The 21,254-nt window shown below is 40.2% G+C and overlaps 1 protein-coding gene across 2 annotated transcripts in view; it reads right to left on the bottom strand.

The window, feature by feature from the left end:
• Positions 1-21,254, bottom strand: part of LRP2 (LDL receptor related protein 2) — a 144,667-nt gene that overhangs the window by 56,551 nt on the left and 66,862 nt on the right. For both annotated transcript variants that reach the window (XM_087949765.1, XM_087949766.1), the window contains exons 26-40: positions 18,749-18,997; positions 17,484-17,695; positions 16,888-17,072; positions 15,765-15,993; positions 14,847-15,024; positions 13,100-13,228; positions 10,924-11,090; positions 10,394-10,537; positions 10,141-10,250; positions 7,575-7,752; positions 5,609-5,822; positions 5,115-5,354; positions 3,321-3,509; positions 1,684-2,604; positions 706-871 (exon numbers count right to left, since the gene is read on the bottom strand). In XM_087949765.1, coding sequence (XP_087805891.1) covers positions 706-871; positions 1,684-2,604; positions 3,321-3,509; positions 5,115-5,354; positions 5,609-5,822; positions 7,575-7,752; positions 10,141-10,250; positions 10,394-10,537; positions 10,924-11,090; positions 13,100-13,228; positions 14,847-15,024; positions 15,765-15,993; positions 16,888-17,072; positions 17,484-17,695; positions 18,749-18,997 — 3,511 coding nt within the window. The remainder of the gene's footprint in view (positions 1-705; positions 872-1,683; positions 2,605-3,320; positions 3,510-5,114; positions 5,355-5,608; positions 5,823-7,574; positions 7,753-10,140; positions 10,251-10,393; positions 10,538-10,923; positions 11,091-13,099; positions 13,229-14,846; positions 15,025-15,764; positions 15,994-16,887; positions 17,073-17,483; positions 17,696-18,748; positions 18,998-21,254) is intronic.

The raw sequence follows: 21,254 nt of genomic DNA, 5'->3' as shown, positions 1-21,254 counted from the left end.
GGGCAACAGGGAGAGGAAGCTCCATGCTACTACCCGGTTCCTACGCACAATGCAAGCTGTTTTGCTATGGCAGAGCTATGTTCTTCCCTTTTCTTTGAAGGATAGACAGACCTACTTAGTTGGATCTACTATCCAACTATTTACAAAGTCTGCATTACTATTGCTACTAATCTTCTCATCACTCCTTATCACCCATCCCCTCCCACTTAGGACTGTATGACTGTAACTTTGTCACTTGTATCCTTATGATTTACATTGACTGTTTTCTAGTATGATTTGATTGCTTATTGTACCCTATGACTATTATTAAGTGTTGTACCTTATGATTCTTGACTCTTGACGAATGTATCTTTTCTTCTATGTACACTGAAAGCATTTGCACCAAGACAAATTCCTTGTGTGTCCAATCACACTTGGCCAATAAAGAATTCTATTCTATTTTATTCTATTCTTAGCTCCATGGGAGAAGGAAGGGTGCCTTCCAGCCACTCAAGGCTCTAAAAACGCACTGCCTAAGAACGCATTCTAAAAAAAAAAGAATCTGTACATGTACACAAGGTATAATAGGGTATTTCTAGTTACTAATTGGAACATTTATCATTCATTCATTATTAATTGCCTTGTTACGGTTGGGAAGTTGAAGTGAGAAAGAAAAGCTGTAGTGGAAACAGATACATGTTTCATTATGCAGCATGGGCAACTTACCCTCGGCAAGAATCCAAGACAATGGCCCTTGGCCGTGGGACACGAGCCACTACTGAACGATTAGATCCATCCACAGCCATTGAACTGATGGTCTGATTGAGATAGTCACTGTAATAAAGTCTGTTGTTGATCCAGTCAAAGGCAATGCCATCTGGAGCTCCCAAATCTTGAGAAGTATCAAACAGGACAACAGAGAACAAAAAAGTTCTGAGCATGAAAATCATCCTAGCAATGAAAACTTTTTACAAAATACCTTCTTCTTTTCTAGTTCCTAGGGGGAAATTGTGCTGAATCAAACAGGAAGGTTTTTATCTCATAGCAAAAGAAGAAGAAACTGTGTCACTGGATTGAGATCAAGACTCCTTAACAGCTTCTACAACTTCCTGTATTTTGAAATGCACTGCCCTTGAAAACTCCATTTTAAAAAAAAAGCAAGTAAACTGAAGATTAGCGGCTACATATTACTAGTGCCAATACTCAAATAAGCAATGCAGTCCAAAGCATTTTGTCTAGCAGAAAGTTCATTTGCCCGAAGCTGCAATGACCTAATTCCATGCCAAATTAGTATTTAGGTTTGTGGTGTTTTTACATAATTCTTAACTCATCTTGGAGTAATGTCCTGGCTGAGGAAAGGTTTAAAGTTTCAACAAAAGGCAATACAAATTGTTAATTTGTCATAAAATGAATCACTAGGGCCTAGATGTATGAAACAAATTTCAATGGCATTTACTCAGGTAAACATGCTGAGGTTCACAACTAACTGAATATTATTAATTTTCCTTCCTGTTAATCATACTTTCAATAACTTCTGCAAAATACCTTCCAAGAAGTAGTCTACAATCTGATATACACTTTGGATATTCTTCTGAATGAATCCTTAGTTCTATGTTCTTAGAAAATGCATATGCTATGTGAGAAACGCATATCAAAGATTGGCCTATAAGTTACCTTAGCTAAATTCTGAATTCTGATATTTACCCGATGCTATTACTGTGGGATTACTACTTCCAGAATAGATACTGATATAGCTGATTCTTCCTGGGCCTGTCGAAGAAGTTTGGGTGAAATATATTAAACCGTTTGCACTGTCATAGTCCAGAGCGACCGCAATCCTTGATACAGTCATTGTATGGAATGGAGGGCTGTGATTTTCAGGATCCAGGTGCATGCTTCTAAGGGCATTCTCCAAAGCAAAGATCAAGTAATTATCTGTTGAAATAAAGCACCTCCTCCCATCACTTCCCAGCAATCCAAATGCACACCCACACTTTGGTGTTTGCATATCAGGAAGTGCAAAGCACAGGTGATCGCAGCCTCCGTTATTCTGTAGGCATGGATTGTAGTTGACATCTGCAGGGGCCAGTGACTGGTAATGGCTATTGTAAATAGTCACATCTCTCAACCAATCAATGTTGTCTCTTATAACCATTGGCTGCTCGGTATTTCCTGGCTCTTTACTGGCTTGAAAGATTTTTTTCAAGTTCCTATCCACCCAAATGATAGAGTTTTCAAAAATAGTGAGGCCATATGGTGTTGGGTAACGGCTGCCATAGCGGATAATTTCAGGCTCGCCGCCATCACGAGAAATTCTTGCAATCATGTCTAAGGAATCATCCACCCAATAAATGTAGCCAGTGCTATGATCGACTGCTAAACCTCGTGGTGTGACAATTCCTTCAGACACTAACACAGTCCTGTTGCTGCAGTCAAGAAATGCACGCTCTATTTTGGGATCTTGTCCGTAATCTGCCCAAAAGAGGTATCTGTTCTTGGGATCGACTACTATATGTCGTGGCATATCCACTGTGGTTTTAAGAAGCACTCGTCGATGAGAGGTATTTAAACGCAGAACTTCAATAAACGTTTCAGTCAAGAATGCATTGGTAAAATAGAGGTTTCCTGCATACAGCAAAATAAAAGGAAAAACACTGAATTGTGTTATTATATATAATATATGCTTCAGAAGTTATATCATGATAAGACAGAAACTTTAAGAAAAACTCTGCAATTTAGCTCCTATGCAGACATATGTATAGTTTAAATTGACTTAATAACAAATATAATGTCTAAATGTCAAAACATGTTTAAGCATTAACAATAAATTAACATGGTTTGAAGTGGCCTTGCTAAGTTTGATTTACATGGCTAAATTTTACATACTTCCTTAACCATGATTGAATAACTTCCCCCTGCCTTGCCCCAGCTGGAAAAATAAGGACTTTCTAGAACATGGGTGTCAAATTTGCCGCATCACGTTGCCGTCATGTGATGTATCACAACATTTTTTTTTCCTTTGTGGTGCTGGGGTGGGCATGGCCTGTGCGTGACGGATCCGGCCCACACGTTTGACACTCCTGTTCTAGAAGATCAACAGAACTGATAGAAGCTATTCCACATCATCATGTTCTTACATATACTTTGGATAATTCATTGAAAAGTAAAGCCAGGGTAATATCCATAACTTCAGTTTAATATTTGGGAGATAATCCTATTAATTTCAGTGAAATTGCACTCAGAGTAAAGAGATGGTCTTAATATCACATGATGTTCAAGTTTAAAGATTTCTGAAAGGCGAATTCCACCAACCATGCTGTTAATGCTAGAAGAGTACTGACCTGCTACCCAATCAATGGCAATGCCACGGATCCCGTTAAATCCTATCCCGTTTGTGACAACATTCATAAAATTGGAGCCATCTGGCTTGATTTTACGAATTCCATTCTGGGATGGAATTCGGCTGCTGAAGTCACACCAGAAAATGAAACCCGAAGGCATGTGAACATCTACATGCAATGCATTTCTCCCTGCAAGATTAGGATTAAGGAAACATGTTGTTTATTTTTAATTTCACCATTCTAATAGACATATGTGGAGGTAGGATTTCCATCAAACCACCAACCCTTTGCTTAGCATCCTTTAGAATCCTCTAAAACATTCCTAAAATTTAATATGAAATCATCAGTCCCTTGATTTGGGATGAGAACAGAAACGATAGAAATGTGACAATTAATGTCCTATTCACTAATGGGAGAAAACCACAACCCTCCCATATTAAAAATGGACCAATTGGGTCCCCCCCACTTCACCATTACAGTTCTGTAACAACTGCCCATCGTCCTAAAAATCAACCCACAACATTGCTGAATCAGACTTTACAATATTGGGTAAAGTAATCCCCTCAGTATTAGCCTTATATTGGAATCTAAAATAATCCAACAGGTTGTTTTTTTATGATTAGGAACCATTTTTCAACTTGGACCAGAAAGCGAAATCTCTTTACTTTACAATCCAAAGTGGATATGCCTAAAAGTAAATACTATACTTCTAAGCAGACACATAAAGGATTGCATCATCATCATCATCATTATCATTATTATTATTATTATTATTATTATTATTATTATTATTATTCAAAAAAGATACTTAAATTAATACTATATCATTTTTTTTAAGGGACGCAGTGGCTCAGTGGCTAAGACGCTGAGCTTGTCAGTCAGAAAGGTTGGCAGTTCAGTGGTTCAAATCCCTAGCGCTGCGTAACGGACTGAGCTCCCGTTACTGGTCCCAGCTGCTGCCAACTTAGCAATTCAAAAGCATGTAAAAATGCAAGTAGAAAAATAGGGACCACTTTGGTGGGGAGGTAACAGCGTTCCGTGCACATTCGGGGTTTAGTCATGCCAGCCACACGACCATGGAGACGTCTTCGGACAGTGCTGACTCTTCGGCTTTGCAACGGAAATGAGCACCACCCCCTAGAGCCAGAAACGACTAGCACGTATGTGCAAGGGGAATCTTTACCTTTACCTTATATTAATTTTGGGATTTGAGACTTAGAAATGTTTATGATCATATAAATACCGTGTAATATTGAATTTTAGATCAAAATGTTAATATAGCTTTTACATGTAACTGTATCGAAGAAAGTTGGAAGTTAAAAAAGAATTTTTTAAAAAATATTTCTTTTCTCCTTTCTTTATTCCTCTGTACCTTCCCCTTGTCTATTTTTCCCTGGATTCTTTTTTCCTTTTCCTTTTTTAAATCTGATCTTTTGCAGAAATGTAATAAAGCGCATTTAAAGCCATTAGTTTCACTAACCTCAATGTCTCATGAAAGCCAATGTTTGCCCTTCAGTCACCAGGCCCTCCTTCTTTGTTGATTCCTATCTAACGTTCTTAGCTGAAATGGGTTTTGCCTAGATTGACATAGTTCTGCTTTGTGTCAGCGCTGAGTCAGGACTGTCCAAAGACGTTTCCATGGTCATGTGGTCGGCATGACTAAACACCAAATGTCTTGAGCTACTAGAGTTCCAACCACAGTCAAAAATACACATACGCATTTTGCACCTCTCAAGAGGGAGATTCGGTCAGAAAGCTAAGAGGTTGCAGTTCTCCCCTCAAAAGTTTACCCACCTCTTCCTGCCAAGGACACCATCGCTTCAGAGTGATCAGATGTCTCTAAACTAAATCCTTTAATTGCGGACAGCATGGAAACAACGACAAAGGAACTGTATGGAGAGCAGGTCCTATTATCAGAATTGAGTTGAAAGCCGGTAGCGCAGGCACAAGAGAAGAAGCCTCGGGGCAAAGGCAGACAGAAATGCTGACAAGTCCCAACTTGGTTGCTGCAGCCATTGGAGGAGCCTGCAGAATCTAAAACAGGGAGAGATAGAAAAAAGATTTACTCCATGAGGATAAACTCGAGGGAGAGATTTGAATTGAATGAGCTAATTGGAGTTAATTGGACTTATATTGGTGGGATAAATATAATTGAATGAAAGCTCTAATGTGTAGGAGTTCTGGCTTTAAAATGAAGAGGGGTTTTTTCTCTCCCTTTATATTGAACATAATCAGCTCAAAACGCTGAGCGTGTGGAAAGGATTTTCGAAGGCTTGTTATATACTTACCATCTCGGTAATACACCCGGAGACATTTTAGTCCTGAAATGTTGTCTCTCAACACCACTTTGTTTGCTCCAGTTGACTTGTCAACCCGTTCAATGACTTCATAATCCCGGTCAGTGTAGTAGAGAAAAGAACCATAGACAGCCAATCCCCATGGGTGAGAGAGGTGAACAACCATAGTCATCCGATTCGTACCATCCACATTCCCTCGTTCGATCTAGAAGAGGATCAAAACTGAACACCGCGAGTAAAAGCAGAACCGGCACTTTATGAGTGCAAATTGTAAACTCGTATCTTAAAAGACAGACCTGAGGTTTGATCATGATTTCTCTTTTCCCTTGCCTGTCTTGAGAAACTAAGAAAGAAGAGACTTTTCCACAACCCACTCCCAATGTCATCTCATTCCTTAAAAAATTAGTAAAGATAAATGGAAGCAACATTTCAGGTCAAGTTAGCACTGGGATGATGCAATTCCTTTGAAAAGTCAGTCGGAAAGTATAGCACCTTCTGAAGTAGATGTGTGATACTGGGAAAAGACATGACTGGGGGAAGGGCCTGGATGCCTGCACATTCTGAAATTCCATTTTCAAAGGGTTTGCATCATCCTATCAGCCACACTGGATGAATGTCAGTTTTCTTTACATCCTTGTTTACATCAAAGATGCTTTTTTTCAAGAGGCAACTGGACTTTCTGGTTTTTCTTTGAAGATGTTTCGCTTCTCATCCAAGAAGCTTCTTCAGTTGTGACTGGATGGTAGGATTTATACTCCTTGCAGACAGCTGGACATTTGCATTCTTTTAGCGGGCCATTAAGATCACCTGGAGATTTATCTCCATCATCAGGGTCACCTAAGTACTGCAAATGGGTGTGGAGCAGTGTTGGGATTCAATTTTTTTTACTACTGGTTCTGTGGGCATGGCTTGGTGGGCGTGGCAGGGGAAGGATACTGTAAAATCTCCAGTCAAGAGGTGGGATTTGCCGGTTCTCTGAACTACACAAAATTTCTGCTACCGGTTCTCCAGAACTGGTCAGAACCTGCTGAATACCACCTCTGGTGTGGAGCCTTCTTGGAACTGTTGAAAGGAGTGTGTTGAAGATTGGAGATCCTCTGTTTCGAGAGGACTATTCAATTTTGACATAGATGGCTTCTTTGACCCCTCTTTCAAACCAGCAATCCTCTCTGTCCAAAATATGGATTTATTGTCTTTAAAAGAGTGGCCTGTGTCTTTTAAATGCAGGTAGACTGCTGAATCTAGTACTGGTGTGTTTGTTCTAAGTTGTGCCATGTGTTTATGAAATGGTTGTTTTGTTTTCCCAATGTACAGATCTGCACATGGCTCACTGCATTGTACTGCATATACCATGTTGCTCAGTTTGTGCCTGGGTATTTCATCCTTGGGGTGAACAAGCTTCTGCCTTCCCCACCATCCAGTCAGAGCTGAAGAAGCTTCTTGGATGAGAAGCGAAACATCTTCGAAGAAAAACCAGAAAGTCCAGTTGCCTCTTGAAAAATGCCCCTTTGGGACAACCATGATCTGGATGACTGAGAATCTTCATGGACATTTAGCGACATCCTTGTTTATGCATATCTGTGTTTCTTCTTGATGAAGCTGTTTTCCCTGCCCTTTTAATGTTGTGGGAAGTGAAAATAGATGCTATTTATTTGTACAAAGAAAATGGGAAATCTGAAGTAGCTTTTGGATTTGTTTGAACATTTAATAACCAGAAATATTTACTACCAAAAGAAATTCAAAAACCATTTAGGCAACCTGCTGAGAGTAACTTGCCTGAAGCTTTTGCAATTCTGGCAACCCCACTGAGTACATTCTGACTGTGTGTAAGTCGATCCATTCTTTGCCCTAGCATCTGCCTTCTCATCGTTCCTGCTTTAAGGCATGTAGCCCTTCTATATTTAAGCTGCAGATTACTGGCAGGCAAAGATGCGTAGGGACACTTCTGAATACGTACCACTCCAGTGCTTGTGACTGGCCAGTACAGCTTTTGCTCCTTGATATCAATGGTAATAAACTCGACGTGGTCTAGATTACCCGTGAAGAGAGTTCTGATATCAGACCCATCCATGTTTGCGCTGGCAACCTTTGCTGGGATCCCACTGTCTGTCCCTTGGTCTGTCCAATACAATTTCCTGCAACACATGTTATTTTGACAATCAAAAAACAGGGAAGGTATGGTGAATTTATCATGCTCTTATTAATCAAAACACATGGGCATTGGGAGAATAATTCAAAGACTGCTGTTACATAAAGGTAAAGGTTTCCCTTGCACGTATGTGCTAGTCATTTCCGGCTCAGTGCTCATCTCAGTTACAAAGCTGAGGAGCCAGCACTGTCCAAAGACATCTCCATGGTCATGTGGCTGGCATGACTAAACACCAAAGGCGCACAGAACATTGTTACCTTCCCACCAAAGTGGTCCCTATTTTTCTACTTGCATTTTTTATGTGCTTTCGAACTGCTAGGTTGACAGAAGCTGGGACAAGTAACAGGAGCTCACTCCATTATGTGGTGCTAAGGATTTGAACCGTCGAACTGCTGACTTTTCTGATTGACAAGATCAGTGTCTTAGCCACTGAGCCACCGCGTCCCTACTACTTAATGTTAAAATTTACTGAGATCACTAGGGCTTTTTTTTTGGATCTGTGTAAATATACAAGTGGTTGTATGCACGAGCCTACTCTGAGGAAGCAAGCATACATTTGCCCTCTAAGAAATGGTCAAGTTTATATAAACCACAGTCACTGTTCAATTTTATCACACAAAGATAGGCATACAGCTGAATCAGAATTGTAGCTGCTGTGGATATTAACCATAAGCCATTATTTAGGCATATTTGTGGAGAAGCTCTGGATCACATTTTAGAGATAGGCCATGATATCCTCATTCAATCTTCCAAGATTTAATAGTCTTTTTTCTCCTCAAAGTTCTTGGTAAAGAACAAGGACAAAGAGGTTTCGCAAAGGCTTCCTTTTTAGTTTGGGTGAAGAAAAAAGATCTGTTGATTATTCATCACTGTAAAAAGCAAAGAGTGAACAAAGCCAACTCACTTGGAACCATCACCACAAACTCCAGGAGTAGTTTGACCAAAAGACTATGGAAGGAGCAACTTCCTCTCACCATTGTTGCAGGAGAAACAAAGGCAACATACATTTGGTAAAACCAACCCAGAAGTTCGGTTAGCATAAGTTGCAAAAAACCAACCAAATTAAACAGTCATTTATTACTAGTCTAATAGAAAACTACATAAAGAAAACATTACTAAATTCTGAGCAATTTGTTGGTCCTAATGTAAGGCAAGATATTATAAATTTTACGCTAAAGATAAACATTAGGCTATGTGAATAAATGTAAATATAAACATAGAAATAACTCTTAGTAGGATTTAGAGACAACTCAGAAGACATAGTAATGAAGGAAGGAATGAAGGCAAAGGGGCAAAAATCCAGAACACTATAAAACAAATATAGCCATGGAAGCAGTTTAAGCTTCAAAATTCCTCCTCTCGTTCCAGTTAAAGGAAAGGAAAGCTCTGCCAGTTTGAAATGGGAGTAAGGAGACAGCTTGTTCCTGGTTCCTTTTGAGGGAATCAGGGTCATTTTTAAAGGTCCAATGTGTTGTAGTGTCAGAAACCCTAGCAGCAGCAGGATAGCAATAGCAATAGCACTTAGACTTATATACCACTTCACAGTGCTTTACAGCCCTCTCTAAGCGGTTTACAGCAGGGATGCCAAACTCAAGGCCCGGGGCTGGATCTAGCCCGTCGGGGCACCTTGGAAACAGCAAAGGACCAGCCCGCGGTGCCCCTGCCACCCAAAAAACAGAGCTCAGGAGGTCCATGTATAGCCTTCCTGAGCTCCATTTTCTGTGGCAGAGCACTCAGGACATCGTTGCAGCTGAAAACGCAGCTTAGCAGCCCATTTTCACTGGCAGAGCAATCAGGCCACCACAGGCGCCCCAGACCCGAATGACTTCGAGCTGGCCTTGCCCATCCTGACCATGCCCCCCTGGCCTGCTGAGGTCAAACACAACCCTGATGCGGGCCTCAATGAAATCAAGTTTGACACCACTGGTTTACAGAGACAGCATATTGGGCCCAACAATCTGGCTCCTCATTTTACCCACCTCGGAAGGATGGAAGGCTGAGTCAACCTTGAGCCTGGTGGGATTCGAACTGCCAAATTGCAGGCAGCCGGCAGTTCAGCAGAAGTAACCTGCAGTATTGCACTCTAACCACTGTGCCACTGCGGCTCATGATGGATTATGTCCATTAAGTGTATCAGACCTTCAGCAGAAGAAATAATCTAGCACCAATAGCAAAGTTTCTCACCAACAAAGGAGCATCTCTACTTATCATTCTTTCCCTCCAGCTGGAAGGTTTATTATTTAGAAAACAATTCTTCCCAGAGCCACTGAACCTAATTTTACAGAAGGACTGTAGGACCAAAAAGCTTTAAAAAAAAAAGTAATAGTATCTTAGTTCATTTTAAACAACTCCAGAAACGATGCATTGAACTCACCCTCGAGCAGGATCAACAGTTAAACCGAGTGGCTTTCCAGATCCTTTAGGAGAACCATCATTGGTAATCAAAGTTTTTCGGTAGATGGTTTCTCTGTGGAGCGTCAATACCTTTAGAAATCATGAGATTTGGTTACATGGAGCAGAAACGAAGGCAGGGGAATTATACTAAATGATTTGTATGCTGATCGGTGCCTGGGAGATGTCATGGGATTAAATATAAATGCATGCCTCACTGGAAATTGAAGGCTTACCTCAATGGATTGTGTTGAAGGGTTAGTATAGTACAGGTTTCCAGATATCCAATCTAAAGCCAGGCCCGTTGGAGTACCAATAACAGCAGCTGGGGCAAAGATTGTCCTGTTTGTGCCATCTGACTTCACCCTATGAATTTCACCCTTCAGGATAATAAAAAAAAGTGAGAATATAACACCATGATTTGGAATCAGCCAGAGGGGGGGGAAATCACTGTCCTTCTTTTCCTAGCATGATGGCATCACTGACTATCCTGAATTCTAAAGAAGAATATCTGTTTTCATTACTTGAACTATAACAATCAAAAGTACCTCATGAAAGTTATAAAGAAGACACAATGTGATCCTAAGTAGGTTTAGTCTATATAGATATAGCATCCATTTAACTTATTCTCGAGGTAAGAATTCATAGATACAGTATGATTTTACTCTTTAATTCTTAATCCAAAACAGAGATGGGACAGAAAACAAAAATATCAGAGCAGAGTCTTTACAATGAATGGCTGTTCTAAATAACCAAGTATACTTACCGGATTTTCAACCCAGTAGATCATCTGTTCTGAATCATCGAAGTCAACATCATATCCATTCTGAACTCCTGCTATTGGGACCATGGCATCGTTGGATTTCTCCTCAGGGTTCAGAGATATACCATAAATGATGCTATCTCTTACAGCTATAAGGAATGGCTTTTCCACTGTAAAGCAACACCACAAAAAGCAGAATGTTATTCTTACATATTTCCTGCAGATAGCAAAACAAAATGCTGTGGTTTCCCATAGTCCAGATGTATTCGATCAAAAGAACAGCATGTCTTCATGATGCTTTCCCAAATAAATTTAAATACATTAAACGGTAACTTGTACCAGTGACTAAGTACAGCTCTCTAAATTGAGATCTTTTGAGTTTGTCTAACAAAGGCAGAATCGGAAGTCTCTACAGGCAAAACTTATTCTCTGCCTTTGAACTATGATTCCTTCCTCTCCTTCTCACCATAATTTAAAATCAGTCAGTCTTACTGAACATCTGTATTCAAGGAGGCATGCAAAAGAGTCATAAGCATCTTCTAACACTTTACATGATTCAGCAGTATATTCTTCACCTGCAAGCATCACAACTGGGTATTTATATAGTATGCTGAAAACTCCAGAAACACACAATTTCTCTCTCTCCATGGGGCCCTTAATTTCAAATATGAATTCAGGTTAATGCAATGATAATAGGAAACATGAACATATGTCAAAGTTGTCTATAGGGTGAAGTATCAATGCCACAAACAGAAACAACATTATTTGGAACTAATTCCACTATCACTTAATTCCACCATGATCCCTGTTTGCAATATGAGCTCCATCAATTAACTATGAAAAGAAAGTAATGTTTAAAAATGAAACCACTGTATGGCAGAGTTTCCATAGATGAACTTAAATGAAATAATGTAAACAAATCTTAAAGAGTCATAAATAATTCCAGGAGGTAGGTCCCCCTCCCTTCCACAGATCATTAATGGCAACTACAGTGTTTCATAAAGCATCACAAAGTGTTATTTACAATTTCTTCTCTATTTTTTTCCAAGCAATCCTGGAAAGTTTGCTTGCAAATAAATCCCACTGGGTTGAAACCAGAAAAGTAAGACTTTCTGTCAGAGAAAGGGAAACTATACTTTCCAATTTGGAAGCTTAAGTTTCAGTCCCACTGAAATCCCACAAATTTGTGAGAGCACTACAATAGAAACTTAGATGTGCTTGAGCACATAATATGAATCATAATATGGTTTTATCATAGCACATTTTCAGAAAATGTAAGACCAAGTCTGAATAACTGTGCTGGCTTCTTCTATGGTTCCTCCTATCACAGAACAAGTTCTTGCTTTAAATTATAATTTACGTAAAATTGTCCATGGTTAGATAACTACACTCACTGAGAAGAGGAACTACTCCGTCCTTAGTTTCCACATCATTCCCAAAAGCCCAAGGTCTACTGCATAAAATATCTGTCATGTACTGGTTTTGCTTGGCAGCTTAATTAATTGTAGAATTTCCTATTTATTAACTAAAATACATCTTTCATTAGCTCCAAAATTAGCACAACAACAAGCTTTGAAAACTGCTCTAGATGTAGAGTAAATGTATTCCAATCCCATCATCCAGTTATGCAGAAAAATGTAAACAACATTCTTTCAGGTAGAAGGACTGGTTATGGTTGTTTGATGCATTTTTCCTTAAGAGCGCATATTATGTATGGTTAGCCATGTTTTTCTTTGTAATTCTTTCTTCTTAAAGTTTCGTCTCATTTCATTCCTTTCATAAAACAGCAAAATCCTTTTCCCCTTCATCACCATATATCTCCATACACAGGGGCTCAAGTGGTTGAAACACTGGGCAGGAGGCTAACAAGCCCACGTTCGAGACCCAAGAGCATCTGTGGGGCGGGGTTGAGCTCTACATCCTTTACTCCAGCTCCTGCCAGGAACATGAAAGGAGCCCCCAACTGGGCATACCCAGGCTAATCCTTTCAACCTGGAAGCGCCTCAGGGCTTCTGATTCAAGTGCAAAAAACAAAATCATACAAGATCTATACAGAAATGATTACACCAGCTATCAAATTGTGAGTGGTTTTCCCTCCCTACATTCTGCAGTTTGGGAAACATCCTTCGGCACACTTTCTGATTATTTATTCCCAAATAGAGCTGTCTTATGGTCCCACCTCTCATGCAGTTCACATTATCTGGGGAGAGAGTCCATCCAGAAGGGCAGGCACAGGAATAAAACTGGGGACCCGATGAAGAAAGCAGACACAGATGACTGCAGTAGGATCGGTCACAGAAATTGATACCTGGGAGAGAAAAATGAAAGCACTTGTGAACCCAAAATCGTGAGTAAAACTGAGCGTTTGACAAGGTCCCTGAGGGGACATTGAGTTTTGCATGCTGTATTGATCTTGATGTTTTGTAGCATGTCTAGAGAATCAGGGAGGTCTCTCTTGAGATAAGAGTAGGTTCCTTAGGAGAAAGCTACTCAGACGAGTACGGTTTAAGATCTCTTTCCCCTCTGGATCTAACTATTTCTCTAAATCGTTGAGGATGTCTTCTTGCAGGTAGTAGGGATTTAACATAGGAGTTCAGGAAAGGTTTGCCTTAGATTTTTTTTTTCTCCTTTCATTCAATTGTATTCAATTCTCAGAAACTGGACCAATCCCTTGCAGCTCTCTTGGCAAAGGTTTTCAGCAGTGATCTACCCTTGGCTCCTTGCTAGGACTTAAAGGAAGTGACTGGCCCAATGTTATCCAACTGGCTTTGTGCCTTAAGTGGGACTAGAACTCATGGTCTCCCAGTTTCTAACCTGGGTCTTAACCACTACTTCAAACTGCCTTTTTTCTTAGGTAGATGTAAAGAGTCAATATGCAAAAAAATGAAGTTAAATATTTTGATGTGCCAACTGGCCCACTGCAAACAACTACTTTCCCTTTTCCCTTGTCTTCCCCCCCCCCCCCCTGTTTAATTGAGTTAACACTACTTGCTGTTTCTTTTCTGTTTCCTGCACACATTCTTTCAGGAGGTTTTGAAGTGAGGATTATATCATTTAACAGGAGTCACGCCATTTTTCTACCCTGTCAATTTTCGAAATTCATATGAAAGAAAAACATCTCCTTCTAATGATGTTAAACAAAAAACATTAGGAAAAGTGAAGTATTGGAAAGGAATTGCCTTCACAGTAGATCGTGTAAAAAATTCTTTGTGCTTGAATCATTAAGCAGAAAAGGTCTTTTGGAAGACTCAAACAGTTTCTCACAAGGTTTTCTCCATCTATGTGTGCAGGTATAAATTGTGTATTTTCATTACACAATAAAGTGTTGTTGACTGTACATACACAAATAATTTTTTTTTCTCTTTTAAGGACTCTGTAATTCCTTGCATCGGGTGGAGTCTGGGAAACTGAATGGAGCTGAGTGTTTACTGGCTGGATCCCCTTCCTGTCGCCAATGCAGAGTTCAGAGCAGATATGTTCACATTGTGAACAACCTAGGATCAAACTCACAGCCTCCTGATTGTGAGACGAGAGCTCCACCTCTAGGCCACCGCACCACTCCTATACACACAAATACACACACAAAAATCCACAGGGAAACATTCCTTTCTAGTGCTTTGCACCAATCTACACAACTCCAGACACTCAACAACCTGCTGTTGCCACAACCACAAATACAAAACTTTTCAAGTCCTGTATAAGGATTTATTATTATATTATTGCACCAGAAGGCAATTATTATCAATCAGCAGCTTCAACTTATTGGCGGACATTATAAACTGGGAGAAATCCAAGTCTCATTAATAATTTAAAAGGGGAAAAAACCACATGTTATGAAGCACTAAAGAGTTTGTTATTGCAGTTCTGCTTTTTTTAAAATGCTTTTTAAGACTGAGCTGTTTGCTGCTTTTGCTGACCAATCTTACCAGGAGGCTGTTTCACGCGATGAACTGCCACAATCCCTAGAGGCTGATGAACATTATAGATCATTACTGTTTGATTTCTCCCGTGCCATTTGTTTGCTCGGATGACTCGATGGGTGTATCGATCAGTCCAATATATGAAATCCTCAAAGACAGTGAGTGCATGAGGATGCCGCAATATCTATTTTTTTTTTTAAAAAAAGGATAAAAGTTTCCATTACCATTCAAATGTCCTTGCTATTGTTATCCTGAAGTGACATGTTATATGAAAATAAAGGTTTCTAGGCATCTCCCTAAAGTAAACCTAAAGGAAGTAAACCTAAAGGAAAGTTTATGGCACAACAGATGGCTCGCAACATACGTTAACAGTTTTGCATCATTATATTTAGGCAACAAGCTGTGGACTTTTTTATACATGGATCTGTCATATATATATATATATAATTTAGGTGCTGATTATATACCAGCACTTAACAATCTGCAGTAATAAACTAGATAGCTAGCTGGATTTATCCCAGAGGGACAAAGATTCCAGTTCTTCTCAGTTGTGAAAATTTTCTGCTTCAGCCAACAGAATGTTCAAAACCAGGTATTATGATTTTGATGAGCCACATTGGCGCAGTGGTTAGAGTGCAGTACTGCAGGCTACTTCTGCTGACTGCCGGCTGCCAGCAATTTGGGCAGAACGAATCTCACCAGGCTCAAGGTTGACTCAACCTTCCAATCCTTCTGAGGTGGGTAAAATGAAGACCCAGATTGTTAGGGGCAAGATGCTGACTCTGTAAACCACTAAGAGAGGGCTGTAAAGCACCGTAAAGCGGTATTTAAGTCTAAATGCTGTTGCTATTAGATAGTAAATATTTGAACAAACTGGCTATCCATTTCTTCATTTCTTTTTAATTTGATTTCTTTTTTTCATACCAGGTCACTTGCCACCACCTGCCGCCTGTTGTTTCCATTATAATCACAGAAATCAATGTAGTCAAGATAGGCATCCGCAAAATATAACAGTTTGTTGGGATAGTCGATGGAGAGTCCATTGGGCCAATAGATCTTATTGCTGACAATGGTAGTTCGTAACGTGCCGTCCATACTTGCTCTTTCAATTCGGGGATTCTGACCCCAGTCTGTCCAAAACATCACATGACCACTGCAAAAAACAACAGGTTAATGGTAGAGAGAGGCTTAGCGCTATAAATCTGGAAGTTCCTGGTTCACATCTCGCCCGTCACTGTACAGCATTAGGCAAGCCATTATTTTTCAAGAGTTTTTATTTATTTATTTATTTATTTTGTAATTTGTATCCTGCCTTTATTATTTTTACAAACAACTCAAAGCAGCGTGCAGATCTGATACTCCTTCCTCCACCTATTTTTTTTCCCCACTGCAACAACACTGTGAGGTGAGGTGAGATCCGAGTCTGGCCCAGGGGTCAGCCAAGTGGCTTTCATGACTAAGGTGGGACCCGAACTTAGAGTCTCTGGCTTTCTAATTTGGTGCCTTAAACCACTAAATCAAACTGGCCCTTTAGATTTAGTCCCCTATCTATAATATGGGAATTGTAATGTTGCTAATGCTGCTGTAACATATTGGACTATCGAAATTAACAACCAGCAAAACATTCTCTGCTTGCATAAGACACCGCTCTAAAATGGAGTAGAGTTAAGGTGGCCTTGTGGCATAAGTGGACCTTCTCGTTCCCAAATTAGATGTGATTCTGTGATTTGCTATCATTAATTGAACTGTGCACCAGATTTTTGCTACAACTCAAAGACAACAGGTGGCATCTGAATGTACTCCAATGTTCCACGAAGTTATGACATGCAATCAAGTGATTTGGCAACATGAATGCCTACAATAATGTTACGATGATCCTAAAGTTCTTTTGTTTCATAATTATTTGCTTTAATAGAGGGTCACTGAACAAAACTCTTTCTTATTGCATGTCACTACAAAATACATGACAACAATTACAAGATGATGTATGCTTAAAGCCAATGTTTAAAAATCCTCATATAAAAGTCAATTATTATTTTTAACTTACTCAGTTCTGGGATCTAAGACTAGTCCTCTTGGGTTCGTCACATTTTCACTGACCAGAACAGTCCTATGGCTTCCATCAAGTCTGGAGACTTCAATTGTTTCCAAAACATAGTCTGTCCAGTAAAGATTGCGACCTATCCAATCCACTGCGATGCTTTCTGTAACTGTGACACCACTGTCAAATACCTGAACAAAATCATGGAAAACTGTTATATTGACATCCTTGTAAAATCTTTTATTACTGAAAAGGATTAAAGTCAGCTTATATTTTATAAAAGATGAGAACATGTATTATTTACCTCCTCCTCCTCCATGGCAAGACTAATTAAAGTGAAATTCTCTAATCTCTCTAAAATATTATCAATTCACTGGGGAGAAAATTTTAATTCTTAGTCTAAAATGAATACTTATGAACAAAATCAACATATTCTCAGGAAACAGGGATTGCTTACTAAGGCTATCTTCCGCTATAGTGTGAGTTCACTAGTCCTTCTACATGTGTTTATTAATTAATACAAAGGATGAGTCCTGGATGCACTTAGAGCTCCATAAAATTTGGACATGCAATCACTAGTCTTAAATCAGCAAGAGACTTACTACTTTTCTATCTGTTCCATTCTGGTAAGCACTCCAAATCTTGTCCTGGCTGATATCAGACCAAAAGATTCTATCAGTCACTGAATCAAAATCAACAGCTACAATGTTCCTTCCATCTTGAATCAAGGAAAAAATGTGCTGTGCCTGGGAAGTTATGTTATTAACGACAATTTGGTTACGGCTTGCCACCATCAAGAGAAGATTCCCAGATTCTGCAAAAACAGGCAATTAAAAACAAACCTTTAAACTATCAACATCTAGAGGGCATTCCATTTCATAAAGGCATACATAATATATGCATTTAATGCATAGTATATCTATTAAATACACAGTATTTAACACACAGTATTTTAAAAAGCCATAATTTCATGATGCTATAGGGCAGGGGACCCCAAACCCCAGTTCATGGACTGGCACCAGTCCGCAGCATGCAGAAACTAGGCCATGCAAACAAGCGAAGCCCCATCCGTGGGTTGCAGGCAGCACGCTTCCAGTGTGTGGAAAAACCTCTCACCTCAGAGACCGGTCCCTGGCGCCCAAAAGGTTGGGGGCCACTGGTATACGGAGGGCTAAATACACAGTCTGCATGCCAATGGTCTCGGGTTTAAACCTGGCACTTCCCAGCTGAGCTGTGAAATCTAAAGCTCTGCCAATTGCTGTAGATTGAGCTACATCAGGGCTGTCAATATCTCGGCCCACAGGCTGGATGTGTCATACGCTGGCCAAGCCCACACCCGGTTTAGCGAAGTGGGGGAAAGTCACGATATGTCACATAACAACGCAAGTTTGACACCCCTGAGCTAGATGGATTATTAGGCCAATTCAGTCTAGGTCAGACTCTTGTGTTCTACAACAAAATATGTAAATGTTTTGCTCATGACAGAAATTGATCGTGCAAGCATTCTTTTCTTAAGCAATTGTTCTATGCCTTCTGAGCCATAAAGGCTCCAGGTCCCACTGTAATATGATTACCTGAAGCAAACATATTTACTTGCATATGACACTGATTATGTTAATTTTTAGCAACTGGACATCTTGACATTTCGAACATATCGTTAAATAATTATCTCTGCCCTCAACACACAATAACTTCTGATGCAGTCAATTTTGTAAACATGATAATCTGCCTTATGAATATGCTAGTGCTAGTGGCCTATATTCAAATGAGTGGACAATGTTTCAGCCTCTAACCAGGTAAGAATAGCCAGGGTATGATTATGCATTTGTGTGTGTACCTATCACCTTATAATTAGGGTATCCTTCACCTGTTACTTTGCACGTCTTCCCATTGGATTCTAAGATGTAGCCATCATCACAGTAACACCTGAATGATCCCCTTTCATTGTGGCAGTGTTGACTACAAAATCCAGGAGAGGCACATTCATTCATGTCTTCACAGGTTTTCGAATCGTTGGCGAGTTGGTAGCCGAAAGGGCAGGAGCACTGGGCTCCAAAAGGGCCTTGAATACATCCATGTGTGCAGCCTGCATTATTATCCAAGCAGGTCTCCTGGTCTGTAAATAAATGGGAGAGAGTGATATGAACATAGGTCACCTATCCTTAATTCATGAGATGAGTCTTTCAAGTAACCATCCTATAGACCCCACCACATGTTCCTGCTGCCCACATTCAAGGCTGATGCTACATACCATGCGGCCATGAAACAGGGGTGAGTCTTTAGTAGATAGAACATTCTATAATGGTAATTGTGCAGGCTTTCTCTTAGAGGTGGAGGGGAGTGTTCCCACATTGATGGGAGCTCTCACTTCATCCTGCCCTGTAGGAATCCCTCGTCCCTCTATAGCCAAGGCAATACAACATCTTGCCATGACCCGTATCTTTATCCAACTGCCCCAAGGAGCTGCTTTGTCACTTTGCTGTGCAGTGACTGCCCTTTTCTGTTTCGTTTGCTTTCCTTTTCTTTTCCTCGCGGCAAAAAGCAATGTGGCAAGGGGAAAATGGCCACGGTGACTGATAGCTGGTGTTTTTGTGTCTTCCGAATGAATAATCAGAGGATGCTCAGCTCTATTTAATGCCCTTTGGCCTTAATAACAGCAAAACCAAACAGTTTCTTGAATCATTGTAAACTGAGAAGGCAAATTACTCTTCCCTCACATTCTAGTACAAAAAAGAGATGAATTAATCACAAAACTAGCGGTTACAGTAATTCTAGGCCTAATTACACAACCGCGTATGCCAAAAGAAAATAGCATTTAAGATTGGGTTTTTAAAAGCCAAGTCAAGAAGTCATTCTGCCACAAAGGTGAATGCAAAGAAACCTTGGATAATTTTAGCTCCCTTTTGCCTCTCCTTAGTTTATGTGACCATGGCCAGAATATGAACAGTGGGCTGCAGCATTCTGCTCGTTACATGAAAGTGGGATCCCCAGACTTGTTTACTTATTGGACATCTTTTGAATTTTTAAGACACATTATGAGCTAGTCATAAAATGAGCAATGAGCATAAGGCAAACTAGTATCTTGTGTCCCCTATTCCCTGTAGCAATACTCTCTATTTCTTTAGAGTACTTTCCTTGGCTTCCAATTTTTGGGGCAGGGGTCACGTTGAACAGCCTTCCCAACAAAGCACCGTATTACCTATAACTGTAATTTTCTTAGAATCCCTTTGGGATCTAACGAAGCCTCACAAGTGAAGATGCTACTTAAAGTTGGGCCTTCAACAGCCCCAAAGGTGCTTTCAAAAAGGCAACTGAACTTTATTTTGCTTGAAAACATTCACTTCTCACTTCTCATCCAAGAAACTTCTTCAGTCCTAATTAATTGGAGAAGAATGGAAAGGATTTACACTGATAGCAGTCAGCCAGTCATTAACATCTTCAAGAAAAATGCCTTTATGAAGCACCTTTAGGACAACCATGATCTAGATTAGTGGTTGCCAAATGATGGGCCACGGCCCACTGGTGGTCCGCGAGAAAATTTTGGTGGGCTGCAGCATGCTGAGGCGGGCAGGTGGGGCAATCCTGCAAATCTCCCTAGTAAACCTGTGTTGTGGCTGCTGCCTCCTGCCTCAGCGCATCGAGGAGGCCGAGCAGCAGCGGGAAGAGCGTGGACCTCCTGAGCCACAGGAAGTGGATGCCAGCGATGCCCTCACGTGAAGATGTTGTGAGGAAATTTATATTAAATACACTATCTTTTTTTAAAAAAAATCATATTAGTGGTCCTCGGGACTTAAAAGTATGAGTTTGGTGGTCCCTGAGGTCCAAAAGGTTGGCGACCCCTGACCTTGATGACTGAGAACACCTCTATAGACATCGACTTTCAATAGCACTCTGTTTTCTCATTTACTTAGAACAATTTAAATTTAAACAAGAAAATGGCATGTAGAGTTTAACAGAAGCCATGGGCCATATCACTGCATATCTGGGCACCCATGGATTAAGGCCATTACACTCTGCAAAATGACCTGAGGAGTTCAGGATTTGAGCTTGAAGAGGGAGGAGATATCTCCTTCCAACACAGAATCTGTCTAGTTTCATAGTTAAGTCTTGTCAGTTTGGGGACAGAAAGTTGGCTTGAGGCTTCTAAGTGACAGATTTGATTGAAGCTGTCCTTATCAGACCTGCAATGTTAACTGACTACTCTTTCTTTCAGGAGAAGGCAACGTTTTTACAGTTGGGGGCCATATTTTTTACAGGCCTTCAAAACCACAGCCCTGCAAAGCCTATTCATTAATTAATACTGGGATGCCTCCTAAATGAAAAGAAGGTCTCCCCTCCCCCTTCCTCCAAATATTGGGGTGCTTGGAATATGA

This window comes from Notechis scutatus, chromosome 1 (assembly GCF_049901735.1).
Source record: "Notechis scutatus isolate UNSWTSFEM ecotype Mainland chromosome 1, rNotScu1.2, whole genome shotgun sequence".
Lineage (NCBI taxonomy): Eukaryota > Metazoa > Chordata > Lepidosauria > Squamata > Elapidae > Notechis > Notechis scutatus.
This window is presented reverse-complemented; position numbering and strand designations above follow the sequence as displayed.